General features: G+C 45.0%; 1 protein-coding gene across 1 annotated transcript in view; it reads right to left on the bottom strand.

Annotated features, from left to right (window-relative positions):
- Positions 1-497: 497 nt before the first annotated feature.
- The window catches only part of RAPGEFL1 (Rap guanine nucleotide exchange factor like 1), a 69,723-nt gene continuing 50,481 nt past the window's right edge, over positions 498-19,739 (bottom strand). Inside the window, exons 10-15 of the mRNA XM_066628920.1 lie at positions 16,477-16,567; positions 9,077-9,127; positions 7,569-7,656; positions 6,558-6,622; positions 1,396-1,450; positions 498-622 (exon numbers count right to left, since the gene is read on the bottom strand). Of these exons, the coding sequence (XP_066485017.1) occupies positions 498-622; positions 1,396-1,450; positions 6,558-6,622; positions 7,569-7,656; positions 9,077-9,127; positions 16,477-16,567 (475 nt within the window). The remainder of the gene's footprint in view (positions 623-1,395; positions 1,451-6,557; positions 6,623-7,568; positions 7,657-9,076; positions 9,128-16,476; positions 16,568-19,739) is intronic.

Raw genomic sequence — 19,739 nt, 5'->3', positions numbered from 1 at the left:
GGCCACAACCCACTGGAAGGTTTTCCTGCACAAGCACCATTCAAACATGCTCTTGAGCAGCTCTCATTCATTTCCATGAAGCTTGTGCAAGAGACAGTGCTGGCTTCACTGTCAGGCAAAGGCAGTCAATGTAAGGTGCCATTAAAAGGCAGCGATTGATATTTAAATAGTGTTGTTGTTTAACTGGGGGGGGGGAGGAATGATCTCTTAGATCTCTGGCATCAGATTATCTTGACCTGGCCCTGGCAGGAGAACTCCCCAGCAGACTGTGTCCGTGTAAGGAGGAAGGTGGTGCTGTTTGGATATTCCACTTGAGGCACCAAAATGTCCTGGGCCATCCCTGACCAAAGTTGGTTATCCCTGCCGTTTGGCAACTCCGTGCTGTCCTCTCCAACCACAGCAAACCCGAGGAGGAACCCTTGTACATCCAAAAAGTGCTTGAGTATCGCGCAGAGTAAACATTCTTTGCTAGTGATATCAGCTTCTGGGCAGTGGCCTCATTGACTGTTTGACTCCAGCTTGTGCGAGAGCTCAAACAGCAGGTTCTGATTGTCGATGACTTGGAACTGCCGGACGTAAGCTTTTGTCTGTAGCTGCTGGGGAGATGACTCCATGTCCAGGCCTGCCAGAAGAAGAGGCAGAAGAAAAGGTGTCACTCGGGAAAGGGCATGATGGGTACAGGGAGCATAGTGCACATCTCACATCCTTTCTTAGTCAGACTGAAAGCCATGCCATGCCATTCCAAGCAGACTTAATGCAATGGCCTCACCTACACTGACTAAAATATTTTCTTTCCACAAAAGGATTTCTATCATGTGAGCTGAAGGCTGCACCTGAGTGGCAAAGAGGTTGGTATCTCCAGGGAGCGTTGAGAAAGACCCCCTATCTGAAACCCTGGAGAGCTGTTGCCAGTCTGCGTGTAGACAATACTGACCTAGATGGACCAAAAGTACAAGGCAGCTTTATAGATTCAACAGATAAGCAGAAATCCACCTGATAGGTGGGGGGGGGGGGGAGGGAGGGAGCTCAATGTCTGAATGCTCCTGCCATGTAAATATTCTCCACACTTAGCAAATTGCCTTACACCAAATTGGACCATTGTATTTTCAATATTCATAGCTCCATATTCTCAATGCTTAGGACTTTCTGAGGTTGCAAACAGGAATTTTTCTCAAGCATTTTTCAGCATCGAGATGCTGGGAACTGAACCTGAAATGTTCTACATGTGATCTACCACTGAACTACTGCAGCCCCTCTGCTATTTGTCCGGAACAGGACTAGTACCAATCTTTCACCAACATGCTAGCTCTATATGTACAAAGAGTAAAACACACACACACACACACACACAAACAGTGACTGCATTTCCTTTCTTTTATGAGCACCAGTACTCACAGAGGGGCCGGCTCCGGCATTTCCTGATTGTCCGAACTTTCTCTGCTACAGAGTGCTGCAGATGTGAGAAAAGAAAAGAGAAAGTTTAATTGTTGTAGGTATTGGATCTGAAACATCTTTAGTTACAGGGCTGACACAAGACCTCCTGACTCCTGAGACAGCATGCCAAATGCTGCCCTTCCTTACCCTGTGTGCCACCCTCTGTTCCTCCCACTCTCCAATGTTCTAGCTCTGCACATTCTTCCCCTTCACACTTCCCCTCTGTCCCCCCTCTTCCAAACCATGGAGGAGAAGGAGAAGGAGGAGCAGGGGAGGCAAGTAGGCGAACAGAGATGGGTGCTCCCCACCAATCCCAGCTCGAGGTGACCACTTCAGTGGCCTCAAGAATGGGCCAGCTTTGTCTAGTTAGACATCCCACGGTGTTACTGTTGCAGACACTCTCAACAGGACCCTAATCCACTATCTGTTCAGTAACAACACAGAAAACACAACAAACTCCACAGCAATATAATAATAAGAGGAGGAACTGGACGAAGGGCGAAATGGACACTTCCATAAGCAACTGAGAGCACCTCTTAGGATGCAATCCTAACCTGCACTGGAATAGACAGTCCCATTGGCCTGCACTGTATCCAGCACAGGTTTGGTGCGGCCCAAGGTACAACTTGGAGTAAGAAGATTATAGTCCCCTTACCCCAAGCAATGCCACAGGCAGCTGTATGGGGCTACCTGGACCTGCATCAGTGATTTTGAGTGGCCCAAGTAACACCACTTGGGCTAGGGACTGGGTCTGGGATCTGGCCTGCACTACCACGGCCACCCCCACCCCCAGGTCTGGTCCACTCCTGGGCTGCCTTTCGCCACCCTGAAACACCCCCCTCCCCACCTCTGTTCATCTCTCCCTCCACCCTCTCCCACCCCCTGTGCCGGCACAAACCTACTTCCTCTGGGAGCAGAGCCGGCTTCTATCCTACTCCCAAGTCATTGCGAACACACTTTACAGCATGTTCGCAACAGCTGGGAGCTGGCACAAGGGCCTGTGTTTCTGCCTTGTTTCCACTGGAGTCTTCTAAAAGCACAGAATGTGGAATGTGGGGCAAAAATCTACAAAGAATCTCAGCTTTCAAGCACAAAAGAAAGGGAAATTTCTAGTTGTAATAGTTGCAAAATATTGGTTGAAAGTATAGTGACTGTAACAGCCCCAAAAGCAAGAGTGAGGAGGCTGAATAAAATGAGTAGCTGGTGAAGACTTTAGAGACCTGCGTAACTCCTAGCCCTTCTGCATGGTTAGTAAAACCAGAATTATACCAAATAGCAAAACACTGAAGTATAAATTATAAAATAAGAAAAACATGCACATTTGCTGTCAATCTGCAGAATGCTATTGAGCCACAGAATTCATGCTTTCGGTTCAGATTTTTTTAAAAAATTATCATTATTTAAATCACTCACTGTCCCTGTCAAAAGTCTCCTCTCAGTAAGGAGGAGTTAAGATCATAAGGGGACATTTTAATGTAATATATTGCAAGTTTTAAAAATATATAATTTTATTCTGTCTTTCTATCACCATCTATCACCATTTTTTCTAGCCTATACTTGTGGGTTAGGGTAGAACACAGATTTGAATAAATGAAATGCCTGTGTTGCTCAGAGTCTAGAAGTAATATTAGCATAGTGATTAGCAATGAGAGGACAAATCTGGGCCTCCCGAGGAGACAAGTTGCTTCTCCTGCTGCCAACCCAAAAGCAAGAGAGGAAGGAGTCACAGGTGTCTGTGGAAACAAAACTTGTTGGCAGCCCACTTTGCAGAATGGGGGAAGGACTCTAATCCCTCACCCTCCATTCTCTCCTCCAAGTGGCACTCCTGTAAAAGTAGTTGCTGACCAGGATTCCAGGCTTGGTACATGGATTTACCAAGATCTACAAATAAGATGTTTGCTGTGAGATGCATTTTATATCTTGTTTTATGGTGCTGCACCAGTAGAGGGAGCACCATCCCACTGAAACAGTCCAAGAGAAACCCTTTCTGTGGGCGGAAAATGGAGAGGTTATATGCTGAAATTATCTTCCATCAAGACATTTCAAACCAGTACCCGTTTGATATATTGCTTATTTCACCACTAGGTACTAAAGGGTCAATTTAAGAAGCCTGGCCTTTTGGGATTCTTTAATTAAACCCCATGACTTTTGTTTTTCAAGCTATGATTAGAAAAGTAAAGGAGGGAACAAGGGCTACCACCTGTTTTAAAAAAAATATATCTTCATAAGTTACTTATGAGTTTAATAAGATAGTGTTAAAACAAGGACAATAATTCTCAAGGAAAAAACATACTGTACTTCCTTTGGTTTTAGATGGTACACATGTGTGTCTCAACATGTTACTGGGGCAGGGGAACTGTCTTTCCTCAGTATTGCTATTTACAGCTAGGCAATCTCTCTCCAGCCAAGACAGCTGGAGACTCCTCTCCCAGTAACACATATCTGCATTTACCCTGTGTGTAGCTGCTGTCAAAGTAGAAATACTTATTCCTTACTCCCTGCTCAACAAGCAGTGCGCTTAATTTTTCATATGTTCAAACTCACCCTTTTGTTGTGGCGCATCACATATCCTGGTGTGAACCCAAGCAGTGAAATCAGTGAAACTGTGGTGTGCCCTGCCTCTGATTACCAAATGCCGGAAATTAACAATGGTTGGGTAGATAAGGTTTATTAACTTCCCAGAAACACAGATACTGCCCCATTGTCTAACTACAGATTGCTGTGCTTAGGCAACTTACAGTGCAATCCTATGTATGTTTATTCAGAAGTAAGGCACATTGTGTTACTCCCAGGGAAGTGTGAATATGTTTTCAGCTTTACCGGTCTACTGCAGCAGAATAATTCTTATGAACTCTAGCACATACAGCTGTAAACTCTCCAGCACATATTCTGGATTCCTAAATGTCTGTTTTTTATTATTTCAAAATCATGTTCCTAGCCCTCATGGTAGCATGAGCTATCTCAGCAAAAATGCCATGGTGTTTAAAGGATGGAGTTCCGTTGCTGTGCATGGCTCTCCTATTATCTGACTGGATCTTTTTGCTCCTTCCTTCGGTAGAATCCTATATTCTTTCTTATTCATTACATATTTCCTAATATGTTGTTCCTTGCTGAACCTCAGAAACCCACCCTGCTCTGCTCTAGATTCCATTAAAAAACAACAATCAGGTTCAAAGTAGACCAACTATCTCATTGTAAAAATAAGCACTTTTGTATGAATCCATTTTTGCCTGGTCCACAGGCGTACACATTTGGTCCCTGTTGCGTATATGCAACATTGGGAAGAAATTAATCTCCTTGTTTGGAATACTTTATGTTAATTAATTACAGAATGAGGACTGTTATTGGAGGATGTGAGTGTTCAGCATACTGTGCTTTTTAGACCAGAGTGGGGATGAGGGTGGAAATTAGGACTCAGCTAACAGGAGGTAGCTTCCTTTCTCACCCCCCCTTCCCGCCCTGCACTCCCTCCTCCCCAGGGGCCAGGAAAATCTGGGCCAACTCCAGCAGAGATCATCCCTTCCCCCCTCTCCCTTCCACATCCCTCTCACAAGGAGAGCTGGAGGAGCTTCTGCGAAGAAGCCGTTGCTGTGGCAACGCCACTGTCACACCAGCCTAGATGTACAGAGGACCGACCACTCGTTAATCCCTGGAGGGCAGGAGAAGGGGGGGGAGATGGCAGAGGGGGTGAGTGGGGGTGGGGAGAGACCACCTGAACTCTTACTCACACCCTCACAAAGTCACACTGCATTTGCCTGGCAGGGCTTCATGTGACATCTAACCAAGGCAGTCACTCCGCAGATACAAAGCAGGAGCAAAAATCACAGTGAGGTTTTTTGAGACTCATCCTGCACCCTCCTGGGTGAGCAACATGATCAGTGGGGGGGGGGGGGAAGGGGCAAGAATAAACAAAAGGGGCAGGTTCAATCACCCACAAACATTTGTTTCTTCTTAGGCCACAGAGAGACAGAAGGAAAAAAAAAACCTCTCCCCATGTACATTAACCCAGTAGAGTACCTCTGTGTTTTTCCCCATGGGACAAATAGTGTGTGTGTGGGAAACAGCAGGAGATCCTACATATTCTCACTGATCTCCCAATATCACACCTTGTTTGACCCTTTGATGAATTCATGGACAGAGTTCTGCAACTGGCTCTTGCAGTCAGCAAGCTGTATGGAGCCTGTGGATTGGCCAGGCTTGGTGTAAATACTAGGAGTGGGGCCAGCCCATCCATGAGTTCAACGAAAGTGGTCACCTCAAGCAGCAGATTTGTGGGGGACACTCATCTCTGTCTACCTACATGCCACCACTACTTCTCCTTCTCCTTCCACACCCCGGATTGGAAACGGAACAGTGGAGCAAAAAGAAAGAGGAAATATTTCTTTACCTAGCATGTAATTAGTCTGTGGAACTCTTTGCTACAGGATGTGGTGATGCCTTTAAAAGGGGATTGAACAGATTGATGGAGGAAAAGTCCATCATAGGTTATTGGCAATGATGGGTATATAAAACCTCCTGGTTTTAGAAGTAGGCCACCTCTAAATACCAGATGTAAGGGAGCAGCAACAGGATGCAGGTATCTGGTAGGCCTTTGTGAAATACAAGAAACTGGACTAGATGGGCCTTTGGCCTGATCCAGCTTCTTATGTTCTTAAATGTGCTGAACATTTAAGACGGGCAGGACGGACAGTGCTGAATTAGAACATTGGAGAGTGAGAGAAGCAGAGGCTGGAGCATTACCAGGTAAGGGGAGCAGCATTTGGCCTACTGCCTCAGGAGGTCTTGGAGCCTGACCCTCTTCCCTTACCCAGCCAACAGGGCAGTACCCTCTACCCTCGAGCCCAAGTCCAAGCTGTTGACCTCAGGAATCCTGAAATGGAGAACACGCTCTCCAAGTTCAGACTCCAATGGACTCTATTTACTAGAGGCAATCTCTGGTAAATCCCTGGACAATTTTGGAGTGTCTGTTCCTGGTAAAACAGGGTGCTATTTCACCTTTGGGAGCCCAACTCTATGGAGTCATCATTCCTGTGATGCAGATTGAGGAAGTGAGGACATATGTTTTTGCTACCAAGGAAAGAAACAAGCAGGGGAGGGCGGAAAAGCGAGTGGCAGGTTCTTACCAGTTTCTCTACATTGACCAATCCATCCAACAAGGTTTTGCTGGCTTCGTGCAAAAATGTCAGATCTGAGAATTTTAAAAGTGTACAGACAGGGGGAAAAATGAGTGAGAGAGGAGAAATGAAGATCAGGCAGTGGTTAATTTCTAATTTTGAAAGGTCCAAGGTCACAATCATAGTTCATGGCTTGGAATGTGATCATTCTGGAGTGGGAGAAAAGACAGTTCTGCACATGCTCCAAGGCACTTGTCATTGTTAGTTGTAAAATATCCATCATTATGACAAGTGCAGTGGGCGTGTAGGGGAGAGCATATATATGTCGTGCTGACTGCAAAAAGAGATTCCTTTCAAATGGTGGTTCCCTTATCAGGAAGAGCAACTGTCCCTATTCATCCCTTGTGTCTAACTGGATTGTAAGCTTCTTTGAGACTGGAAGCCATCTTTTCACTTCTTTTGCCACGTAAACTACTTTGAAAACTTTTTGCTGAAAAGCAGTATAATTATGATGATAATAAACGCAGTGCTTTGAAACACATTGTGCATGCAGAAATGTTTATATTCCACAAGACCCCAGTCAGGGATGGCTGTGGCACTTAATATCGAGATTGAAAGGTGAGAATTGTCTTCAACACAGCAGAAAAAGATCATGCCCTCCCCCCCCCCCCCAATTCAGTGCTTTAGCTCTCCCCAAAGGAGTTAACATGAAAGCTTCATATACTGGGGAGAAAATAAAGGAGTTAACTGAAGGTTACCTCTGGCGTACGGGCCAAACCCCTGCCTCTGGTGACCCCATTCATTGGGAACCCAGCCTGCTTCCACTTCATCATCTGCATTGAACCTGTATAGACCTATCCTAGGTGCTCGTTCCTGATTATACTAGAGTGCGGTGCTACAGGGCCACAGGATTGGGCCCTAAATCAAATTAAGCCCAGACTAAGACTTTTTCGCAGTTCCAGTTCAATGCGTCCTGATGGAGGGAACAGAGGCACAAAGCCCACAGTGGGTGCTGCTCACCTTTTAAGATGAGGGGCACAAAGGGAATGATGGGGGGCTTCATCCTTGAGAGGACTTCTCTGTAGCTTTTATGATTCCTGCACGGGTCCTGCAATGCAAAGAGAAAAAGATAAAATGGTTTCTGGGGTGGAGGAAGATAGAAAATCAACTGTTGTCATAGGTGAGAGGGGGTTTGTCCTGTCAAAAGATAACTCTGATGGTGGAAACGACTGAATATGCAGACATGTGTATTTTCTAAGTGTATTTTAAAATTATGATGCTTCTCAAAGTCATCCCTGCCTCCATGTGGCCTTTTTTTTTCAGATGAAAGGACTGGGAACTGAGGGAAAAGGAGAGGGAAAGGTCAACAAGTTTCTTCTATCTGTGGTCCTCACAATGCGAACCCACCTCCCCTAGTCAATTTATCAGGGTGGTGGTTTTCAAAACTGTGCACCGTCAGGGAATTTTCATATCAATTCATATGTTTAGGAACTTCTATAGGTTGCAGAGAATTCTGGGTCGTGCTCAAGGGCACAGCCTCACTTCACACAGGACACTGGCTATTGGACTTCGCTCGTTGCCCCATCTAAACTGAGAGAACAACCTAGAACAACCCCAACATATTCCTGCAACTGGACATCTTGTATGAAAAGATCAGGAACGGTGCTTTACAAGGAAGCTTCTCTGCCATTACTGATCTTCTCATTGAAGAACTCCAATATACATCCAAGGAGCATCAGGTTTCCTCAAGATACAGCTTGGAACCGCTATATTAGAAAAGAGAATGGAAATCTCAAGGGAGACGTGGCAATAGGGCAGGCCCTGTTTCATACACCAAACATAGCTAATCAAAGGGCAAAAGACCTGTGCCTTAATCGAATAAGGCTTAATCGAGCTGTTGGGGGGGGGGTGGAGAAAGGGATTATTATACATGCCCGATCTCGTCTGATCTTGGAAGCTAAGCAGGGTCAGGCCTAGTTAGTACTTGGATGGGAGACTGCCTGGGAATACTGGGTGCTGTAGGCTTATACCATAGTCTTTCGAGACTGAAGGTTGCCAAGCAGTATTGTCATGCTCAGATGTTTTCCTAGACTCTCAGAAATGTTGCACACACACCATTTCAGGGATTGCTACCGTAATCTTGCAAAACAGGCATTACATTATATTTAACATTTACAAAGCAATTTTTGAGCTTGCAAAATACTTCACCTGTATTATCGTGATATTATCTTTTCAACAACCTTTATCATAAGCACTATTATCCCCATATTGTAGCTGAGGTAGCTTGCCTTAGACCCACCTAGTAAGAATTCATGGCAGAGGTGAGACTGGAAAGAGGGAAGTCCTAATTTCTAATTCTATCCTGTCTCAGTATCTTAGCCACTATGCTACATCCTATTAAATGATGAGTGTGAGGCTGAGAGGGCAGACATGGGCTTCCCTAAGGCCAAGCAGTAGAGTTCTTGTACTGGAGACTATCTTATATATTTAGCCCCTAAATTTACAGCAGGTCTGTGTGAATGACTCACCGTGAGGTTCTCAAATTTCAGGAAAAGATTCTTAAATTTGCCAGGAAGCTTCTGGAAAACAAAACAAAACATTCAAGGAAAGGCTCCATTCCAAACTGCTAATTAAGAGCATAAAAATCATTGGGGCTTAAGACAGCTTGTGTACCGATAGTTGTCTATTTTTCTTGCTGCAATTGATGTGAGTTAATCTGTGAGGCTGCTGAGTGCTGAATTACTGTACCAAACTTCAAAACATGGAGATGTGTGTCTCTAGCAAGCTGCTGTGGTACATAATTTGGGGAGGTACAATTTATGGAAGAAGGAGACATGTCCCTCACCATTTTCACTTCCACAATTCCCTCATCCCCAAAGAATCAAGATTTTTGCAAAAGGAAAATGAATCATAGGTGTCACAAGTGTACCAGCCACAACCAACTCATAATATTCAAAGGACAGCAAGATGTACTGAACAACAGCCATGAAGACATAAACCAAATTAATACCTCATAGTTGTCCTCAGTGTGAAACATAATGCATCTCATCCCAATTTCTAGGTACTCAGTGCAAGGGCAGATACCCATCTAAAATCCTATAGAAAGAAAAGCAGCTAGGAAGAGGAAATATGGAGCTGGGAAAGTGGCAGGTGCATGAAGTGTCTCCATCCTACCGCCATTTATCCACTCCTAGTTGCCATCTTCTGAAGCCTCTTTTCATCCCAAAAAAGGCTTGAGGGTTGTTGTGTTTTTTTGGTACTGTAACATGTCATTTGATGCTTAGGAAAGCTGTTCCAGATGGCGTTTGCACTAAAGTCAGTAATTAATGTTGCAATTGTGTGCACACTCATGTGAAATCCCATTGAACTCAGTGGGATTTACTTTTGAGTAAACACACACAGAATCATGCCACATAGCTGCAATCCTTGGCATATTGAAGTAACTTCCAAGTGAAAATGCATAGGATTTTGCTACATATATTTCTGAAAACACATGAGATGAGATGTCATTCCTGTGCAGGAAATAGCATGCAGTTGAAAATACACAGGTCTCTGTTTTGCTATATGTACATGTGGTGAACCAGTTACATGTGCAGTTTTCGTACACAGAGGAACGACATGTAAGATTCATGCAGTTTAAGGTTCCCAATATAGAAAACATACCAGTATCAATTAAAGATGACATTCTAGGGAGCTTGTTTGCTCTGGAAGATTTTGCAAGCTGCCCCTTTGTCTAGGAGTCTAGGGCTTGAACCAACTCAACTTTGGCACTGGGTTGGAACTGAAACAACTAGGACTTTGTGTGCTCAGGTCTTGGTGCCAGGTACAGAAAACAGATGTGTGCAACATCAGTCCCTGCAACTAGCCAAGCCTAGAATAAATACTAGGAGCCTGACATTTTGCTCCTGTCTCAACAGAGCAGTACCTTCTGCATCCTACACTACAGGCTCTGGCTTGTCCCAAATTCCATTTCGAGCTCCAGGAACAGGGACTTTGCGTTGGAAAGTCTGCACATGAGGTCTGGATTTGGATATGCAGCTCTCTATGGTCCCAAACAGATTAAATTAGAATTACCTAAGATTACAGTGTAGACCACCCACATCCAAGCCTGCACCAACACAGCTGGCATAAGAGGAGTGACCCACATATGCAATGGAACAGCATTTTCTGCTCTCTTGTGATAATATCCTTGCTCAATTCAAGCACTTGGGATGGATGATGAGCCCATCCAGCCAAACATTTCAAGCCAGAGTTGCCTCGCTCAATGAGTCAACTTAGGTGTTGGTGCTTGGCTTATCCTGTTGCACAGCTTGTTTGGAAGAGAGATCTCTTGTGCAATGACTCGCCTGACAACAGGCACTGCCCTCAACAACACCACAAGGCATGGCAAGTTTGGTTCAGAGAAAAGGAAACTCAAAAACATTCCATCCCAAAATGTGCTTTGAACTGTTAAATATTTTTCCCCCTTCACATTTTTTGTTCTGCCTTTCTAAAAAAAAAAATACAAGTACCCAAAAGGGTTTATAAAACTATCATTCACATTAAAAAAACAAACCCGCAGGATAATAATGAAACAAATGTTAAAACAACAGTAATAGAGGCCCAGCAGAGGTGTATACCGCAAAGAAAGAAGGGTTCCACTAAATCCAGGAGGGTGCCCGCATGGCTAACCAGCCAAGTTAGAGAGGCTGTGAAGGGCAAGAAAGCTTCCTTCCGTAAATGGAAGTCTTGCCCTAATGAAGAGAATAAAAAGGAACATAAACTGTGGCAAAAGAAATGTAAGAAGGTGATAGGGGAGGCCAAGCGAGACTATGAGGAACGCATGGCCAGCAACATTAAGGGGAATAATAAAAGCTTCTTCAAATATGTTAGAAGCAGGAAACCCGCCAGAGAAGCAGTTGGCCCTCTGGATGGTGAGGGAGGGAAAGGGGAGATAAAAGGAGACTTAGAGATGGCAGAGAAATTAAATGAGTTCTTTGCATCTGTCTTCACGGCAGAAGACCTCGGGCAGATACCGCTACCCGAACGGCCCCTCCTAACCGAGGAGTTAAGTCAGATAGAGGTTAAAAGAGAAGATGTTTCAGACCTCATTGATAAATTAAAGATCAATAAGTCACCGGGCCCTGATGGCATCCACCCAAGGGTTATTAAGGAATTGAAGAATGAAGTTGCAGATCTCTTGACTAAGGTATGCAACTTGTCCCTCAAAACGGCCACAGTGCCAGAAGATTGGAGGATAGCAAATGTCACGCCTATTTTTAAAAAGGGAAAGAGGGGGGACCCGGGAAACTATAGGCCGGTCAGCCTAACATCTATACCGGGTAAGATGGTGGAATGCCTCATCAAAGATAGGATCTCAAAACACATAGACGAACAGGCCTTGCTGAGGGAGAGTCAGCATGGCTTCTGTAAGGGTAAGTCTTGCCTCACCAACCTTATAGAATTCTTTGAAAAGGTCAACAGGCATGTGGATGCGGGAGAACCCGTGGACTTTCTGGATATACCCGTGGACCGTGGATATATCTGGACTTTCAGAAGGCGTTTGACACGGTCCCTCACCAAAGGCTACTGAAAAAACTCCACAGTCAGGGAATTAGAGGACAGGTCCTCTCGTGGATTGAGAACTGGTTGGAGGCCAGGAAGCAGAGAGTGGGTGTCAATGGGCAATTTTCACAATGGAGAGAGGTGAAAAGCGGTGTGCCCCAAGGATCTGTCCTGGGACCGGTGCTTTTCAACCTCTTCATAAATGACCTGGAGACAGGGTTGAGCAGTGAAGTGGCTAAGTTTGCAGACGACACCAAACTTTTCCGAGTGGTAAAGACCAGAAGTGATTGTGAGGAGCTCCAGAAGGATCTCTCCAGACTGGCAGAATGGGCAGCAAAATGGCAGATGCGCTTCAATGTCAGTAAGTGTAAAGTCATGCACATTGGGGCAAAAAATCAAAACTTTAGATATAGGCTGATGGGTTCTGAGCTGTCTGTGACAGATCAGGAGAGAGATCTTGGGGTGGTGGTGGACAGGTCGATGAAAGTGTTGACCCAATGTGCGGTGGCAGTGAAGAAGGCCAATTCTATGCTTGGGATCATTAGGAAGGGTATTGAGAACAAAACGGCTAGTATTATAATGCCGTTGTACAAATCGATGGTAAGGCCACACCTGGAGTATTGTGTCCAGTTCTGGTCGCCGCATCTCAAAAGAGACATAGTGGAAATGGAAAAGGTGCAAAAGAGAGCGACTAAGATGATTACGGGGCTGGGGCACCTTCCTTATGAGGAAAGGCTACGGCGTTTGGGCCTCTTCAGCCTAGAAAAGAGACGCTTGAGGGGGGACATGATTGAGACATACAAAATTATGCAGGGGATGGACAGAGTGGATAGGGAGATGCTCTTTACACTCTCACATAATACCAGAACCAGGGGACATCCACTAAAATTGAGTGTTGGGCGGGTTAGGACAGACAAAAGAAAATATTTCTTTACTCAGCGCGTGGTCGGTCTGTGGAACTCCTTGCCACAGGATGTGGTGCTGGCGTCTAGCCTAGACGCCTTTAAAAGGGGATTGGACGAGTTTCTGGAGGAAAAATCCATTATGGGGTACAAGCCATGATGTGTATGCGCAACCTCCTGATTTTAGGAATGGGTTAAGTCAGAATGCCAGATGTAGGGGAGAGCACCAGGATGAGGTCTCTTGTTATCTGGTGTGCTCCCTGGGGCATTTGGTGGGCCGCTGTGAGATACAGGAAGCTGGACTAGATGGGCCTATGGCCTGATCCAGTGGGGCTGTTCTTATGTTCTTATGTTCTTATGTTCAAATACAGGCACAATCCAGAAGAACTTAAGATAAGCTTTGTTGAATCAGACCGAAGTCCATGCAGTCTCACATTATAACAAAAGTCAGCCAGATGACCCTTGGACTATGCATGCAGAACAAAGAGGGAATGGCCTTCCCCTGTTTGTTCCCAGAATCATCTGGTTTTCAGAGATACACTGCCTCTGTGCATGGAGGTTCATCATTAATTTTGGTACAGTATTCAGTTATCAGAGTTCATGGCCTGCAGTCACAATTTAAGATCTTTTGCTTTCCACTCATTTCTTTGGGATAGCATACACAGATACACAGACATCAGTGAAACTGAGAAGTGCACTATGCCCTGAAAGTGTAACTCCATACTACAACTAATGCATCATCTTATGTATAACCTGAAGGGTATTCTTAAAAGCTAGCTCTAGCAGTAAAACTGTTAAGAAGAATGAAAAACCTGGCAAAACAACATATTGACTTAACATCAAAAGTTAGAGAGATTGTATGGTGGGCCTTATTGGTGAGGCAAGTCCAAAACTGCAGTACTGCTATAGAAAATACTCTGCTCAGAACATTCAACCCATTTTTGCCCAGCCCACAGGTGTACACATTTGGTCCCTGTTGCGTATATGCAACCTTGGGCAGAAATTTTAACCAATCAAAAATAGGCAGCTTTATATGGAAGGAAGGTGCTCCCTGAGATATGCTAGGCCCAACCCATTCATTAACTGAAGAGTGTCATCCTTTAATCACTTACTTAGATGTAAGTTTGGCTGAAATCTATGAAAAACTGGCTGAAAAAAGGGCAACCAGCCCTCTGAATAATTCCTGAAGTAACCTGTGCCTGCGCAGCCAGGCAGCAGTGGCCTGCGCTGCACCCAGTGCAAATTAGGAGACTGCTAGAGGTCACCTCAGGGTGAGGGAATTTTTTTCCCTTTTACCCCATGTTGAGTCCCAGCTTGCCCAATGGGGCTACTTGGATCTGGCTGCCAAAGCTGTTCTTAGGCTCTGACCAATACTATGATGGGATACAGGAAGTGAATTGGGGAGCGGTCTCTCAAATATATTGGCCCTATGCTGTGGCATTGCTAGGGTGGTGCGGGGGTGCGGGCCACACTGGGTGACATGCACAAGGGGAGGTGACATGCTAAAATCACGGTGGTTAGGAGTAACCCCATCATATTATATACTGTTGGATGTGGAATTTTGAGCAGAATGCAATGCAACAAACCAGAGTGAAATATCTCCTTTCTTTCAAAAGTTAGGGCCAAAAAACTGGAGAACAAAAAAATGCATGGAGCCCTATGGAAAGTGAACTGTATCGCATGTTTACTTGCGAGTAGGCAAAATTGCCTTAGTTCATCAGAAAGGGCAGGCTGAGAGGAATCCAACAACACCAGAACGGTCCTGATCCAATGAATGCAGCCCCCAAAAACACCTGAGAAGGAAGTCCCTCCCTCCAAGCAGACGAATGTATTGAGCCCTATGGAAAGCAAAAATAAGCCTCATGGTCGTGTTTACTCATGAGTAAACAAACATGCCTTGGCTGGTGTGGAAGATCAGGTGAAGGAGAGTGCAAGAATACCAGAATGGTCCTGATCCTATGCACCTGCAGCTAAACAAGTGCTCCAGAAGTGCTTCCCCCCCCCCCCACACACACACTAAAAAGGATCAAAACAAGCTTCAGCTGATAAGGTGAACCTTTTTGAGACTTGCAAAGCCAGGTGGATCCTGACAGTGATCTGGTTTAAACAGAAGTTTTTAAATTGAACTGGGCAGTGGGCAGGGCTGAAAACCTTACTGGTTTTGGAGGGGGGGGGTGTTACTGCAGGCAGGCTACAGAGGATGTTCACTTGGTGGAACAGGGCTGGCTTCTGCTTATTTAATTATTTGTTTTACTTTAATTATTTATATTTATTTTAATTTGCCTGATGATATTACTTCCACCATGACATCATTTCTGGTGGGATTTGGACAGATTGTCATTCTAAAAAGTGGGTCCCAGTGCTAAAGGTTTGAGAACTGCTGCAATAAGGTGTTATTAAGTTCACCCTGGGGGGGGGTGTGTGTGTGTGACACCACTAGTGACCAAAATCACAGTTTGGAGGAATAATACCATTATGTTATATATAAATCAATGCGTCATTTCATGCAGAATGTGTTCTGTCTTTGTTCTATCAAAAGGTACAGTCAAAAAAACCAGTGGGGAAGGAGTGATGGTATATCACCACACCTACCACCTGGGGTGTTGCCCTGCCCACTGCATGGGGGGGTGACGTGCTGGCATCCTGCACCAGGTGACGCAAACACCACTGGCCTATGCACCACGACACAGCTAAATCTGGGGTGAAACAACCACCAGCACAATGCACTTGATGACAAAGTACCCTCTGCAGAAGCCCTACATGTGTCACCATTTGGGGTCACCCCTCAGGAGAGAATCCTGTTCCTTCCAGAAACCTAGATGTTCTTTGTTTGTCTCCTGCTCAGTCATGACCCAGTTTGATGGCAAAGATTGTGTAAAATTGTAGGGCGGAGCATAAGAAATGAAAATGGGTTTGATAAAACACAGGCTCCTACAACTCCTGGTAAACAGGAAAGGTGGCTATTGCAAAAGGGCTGAACACACACAATGAAGGAAAGAGGGTGTGTGTGTATGTACAATATGTTTGGGTTTAATAATCTTCCAACAGCTCTTAATACACAAGTATGTGTGCCAATATACACATATATGTGCTTTTTGTTGAGTGTGGGTTTTGTTGTTGTAGGGGCTGAATTTCCTTGTATAGAGGTGACTTAACATGGAATGGTTTGTGAGTGGTTGTTGTTATGCCTTGTGGGTTCTTTGCCATCTTTGAACCTATGTCTTAGCATTGTTTTTAAGATGCTAATTATATTTTAAATATTCGTGAGCTGTCACAAAGGCCTATTGTTGGTTAGTCTGGCAAGTTATGACTTTTAAACAAAATAAAATGTTACATTGTTAGGAGTATAGCCTTTGCAAAGGTGGACTGCTTAGTTGCAGAAACTAGAGGGGGCAAGTGGGGATTACATATAGTGCAGACCCCTGAATACATACACACATGAAACAGACTTGTTCCCCTTTTAAATAAAAAATCCTGCTTACCTCCCAGGTGAGACGCAACCGGCTGACAGGTGCATTGTTCAGTCCTATAACGACAGCATAGAACGTCAACATGTCCTGGTTCTGTTTGCATCTGCAGGGCAGAAAAGAGGGGGGCAGTTAAGAATTAAGACAGCAACATATAAAAACACGAGAAGTCTCCACTTCACTACTCTTGCCCTTCAAATGAGGGCTGACACCCTTTTCCCTCAAACAGAAGCTCTATGCCTTTTAAACAGCTGTGTGGCAGGCAGATATTCAGTAGATGCAGCTTTCCCAACACCAACATGCAGAGATGAGAAAAACTTCTGTTGTTGAACTTCTGCTCTAAAGGCACGGGAGACATATTAGGAAAAATAGCTGTCAATCAACCCCACTCTTTTTTTCTGTCGGCCCTTAATCCTTGCTTCATACTCTTGTCCCTTTTATACAGATTGCAATCTAGGGATCAGAAACGGGCATCCTCTGGGCCAAATCTAACCCTCCCAGTACCAACAGTTGGTCTGCTGTTGCCAATCCAGAGGTGTGAGTTTCCAAAGGACTTGCCAGAAGCACATGCCCGATCTCGTCTGATCTTGGAAGCTAAGCAGGGTCAGGCCTGGTTAGTACTTGGATGGGAGACCGCCTGGGAATACCGGGTGCTGTAGGCTTATACCATAGTCTTTTGAGACTGAAGGTTGCCAACCATAGCCAGAAGTTCATTCTCCATAGTAATAGCAGGATCCTGGGAAATAATGCTCCTTCCCATTCTCAAAGTGGTCCCCCAGCAAAACCAATCACTAAGCACCGTTTGGAAGCCACTGAGGCACAGAGACAGCACCTAAAGATCTTTTTTGATACTAATGTTGATTTGCAGTTTTCAATGTACAGTAAATACCATGGTTCTATTGAGTTGCTCATCCCACCTCTCAGCACCTCTGCTGCAGAATCCCACCTCCTACGTAAAATGCAAGCTGAGGAGGCGGCTCAGGCAATGATAACAGTGTCATGGATTATTAAAGTCAGTCTGGGTGATGGTGTCAAGGTTGTGACTTTGCTAGCCATTAGTGCCAAGAGAAACAGAGGAAGGAGAAGGTGGACTGAATAGGCAGGAGAAAGGTAGAAAGGAAATCCTGGTGGCTGAGACAAACATAAATTTAAAATGCAGCAATTTTACTGTGCAAATAGAGTATGTTCTATCAACTCTGGACATCTCATCTCCAGAATCTTTGCAGTAGCATAGCTAGAGATGGAGAAAAAGGGTAAGTACTGCAGGCACTGCAACATGCCTCCTCCCACTTGCTGTCAGAACCATTCTGGGCAGCAATGACAACACAAAGATACTCGATGAACCAAACAGCATCTCCTGTGCATTGCTGTTTCCACCCAGAATGGCTCTGATGGTGAGTGGGAGGGAATGCTTACATGGCATGTTGCAGCACCTTGCCCCTTTAGCTACGGTATTGAATCCTTCTTTTTTCTACTTTGCAAAAGTGAAAAAAAAGTCAGATTAGATTCAGACAAAAACCAGAACCAAACACTGATTAACTGAAAACAAAAAACTTCACAGTCACCTGTACCCTTTGGGACTGTGTTGAACAAGAAGAAGCTGTGTTAAAAGAAAGCTATTCTTTCTAGTGGAGAGTTATTCTTAAGCTAAGGAAGCTATTCTTTCTAGAGGAGGATGCATCTAAATAAAGAGATAGAAGGTTTTTGAGGTTTCTGGTCACCGCAACTCAAAAAGGACATAGTGGAAATGGAAAAGGTGCATAAGAGAGCAACCAAAATGATTACCGGGCTGGGGCATCTTCCCTATGAGGAAAGGCTACAATGAGGAAAGGCTACAACCAGAGGGCCTCTTCAGCCTAGAAAAGAGGCGCCTGAGGGGGGACATGATTGAGACATGCAAAATTATGCATGGGAAGGATAGAGTGGTTAGAGAGATGCTCTTTTCCCTCTCACGTGACACCAGAACCAGGAGACATCCACTAAAGTTGAGTGTTGGTAGAGTTAGGACAGATAAAAGAAAATATTTCTTCACCCAGCATTTAATTAGTCTGTGGAACTCCTTGCCACAGGAAATAGTGATGGCATCTTGCTTAGATGCCTTTGAGAGGGGATTGGACAAATTTCTAGAGGAAAAGGTCATCACGGGTTACAAATCATGGTAGGTATGTGCAGGGTAGAGGTAGGCTGCCTCTGATTGCCAGATGCAGGGGAGGGCACCAGGACGCAGGTTGTGTCTGTTGTCTAGTGTGTTCCCTGAAGCATTTGGTGGGCCACTGTGAGATACAGGAAGCTGGACTAGATGGGTCTTTGGGCTGATCCAGCGGGGCTCTTCTTATGAGGAACTTCAACAGCTCTACGCCATCCACATTGTGGTGTCAATTTGTCCAGTGTTTTAAGTGGGGAAAAAAATGTCACAAATCAGATCTGGGAGAGGACAGCACACAAAGCACTGAAATGTCATGAATTGGCAGTGATGTAGTTTGATTCTCATTAAAAGTGAATGAACAATGGATGACAACCCAGGTTAAATGCCTGGTATGGAAGCAACTTCTGGCTGGCAGTGGCTCTGCAGGAAGAATACTAGAAGATGCCAGCACATTTACATTTATGGGGATAGTGAGCGGGGAGAGGAGAATAGATCCTCACATCTTCTGTAATGGGGAAAGATAATTTTCTAACCCCCTCTCCAAGCTTACCAAATTTACCTGGGGAGACAAATATGTTGGTTGACAACAGGTTTCTCTGCTTACGGTGTATGCACGATGTGATTCTTCAAGAGTGCAGTGTAAGCACAGAATATGAGCACTGGCACAGAATTCAGCTCTCTGAGAATTTTGGTTCTTGATTGTGCAAAAACACGTTTCTAGCCTTTATGGGTATTGAGAGTTGTTTGAAAGTGTGCAGGCAGTGCCTGCAGTGGCAGACCTCCCATTATATTCAGTGGGGCAAATGTCCCGGGCGCAAGTCTTTAGAACCCCATGGAAGCCTCTTTGAGGTTTTCGACAGAGTCGGAAACTGTGCTTCTATTTTTCCGGAAGCACGGTTCATAGTGTTGGCGAAGCCTCAGTAAGCGACAGCGAAGTCAACGCAGCCTGGGGTTGTGTGAGGCTCCGTGAGCCTCAGGTGAGTGGGGGGAGTGAATTTGCAGGGGTGGCAACAGCCTGCAAGGGGATGCCATCAAGGATCTTTGCCCCAGGGCACAAAGCTGGGGAGGCCTGCCACTGAGTGCCTGTGCAGATCTCAGGTGACAAAACAAGTGGCCAGATAAGATTGTCTGG

The sequence above is a fragment of the Tiliqua scincoides genome, chromosome 5, assembly GCF_035046505.1.
Source record: "Tiliqua scincoides isolate rTilSci1 chromosome 5, rTilSci1.hap2, whole genome shotgun sequence".
Taxonomy (NCBI): Eukaryota; Metazoa; Chordata; class Lepidosauria; order Squamata; family Scincidae; genus Tiliqua; species Tiliqua scincoides.
Note: the sequence above shows the minus strand (reverse complement) of the source record. Positions and strands in the feature narration are given on the sequence as shown.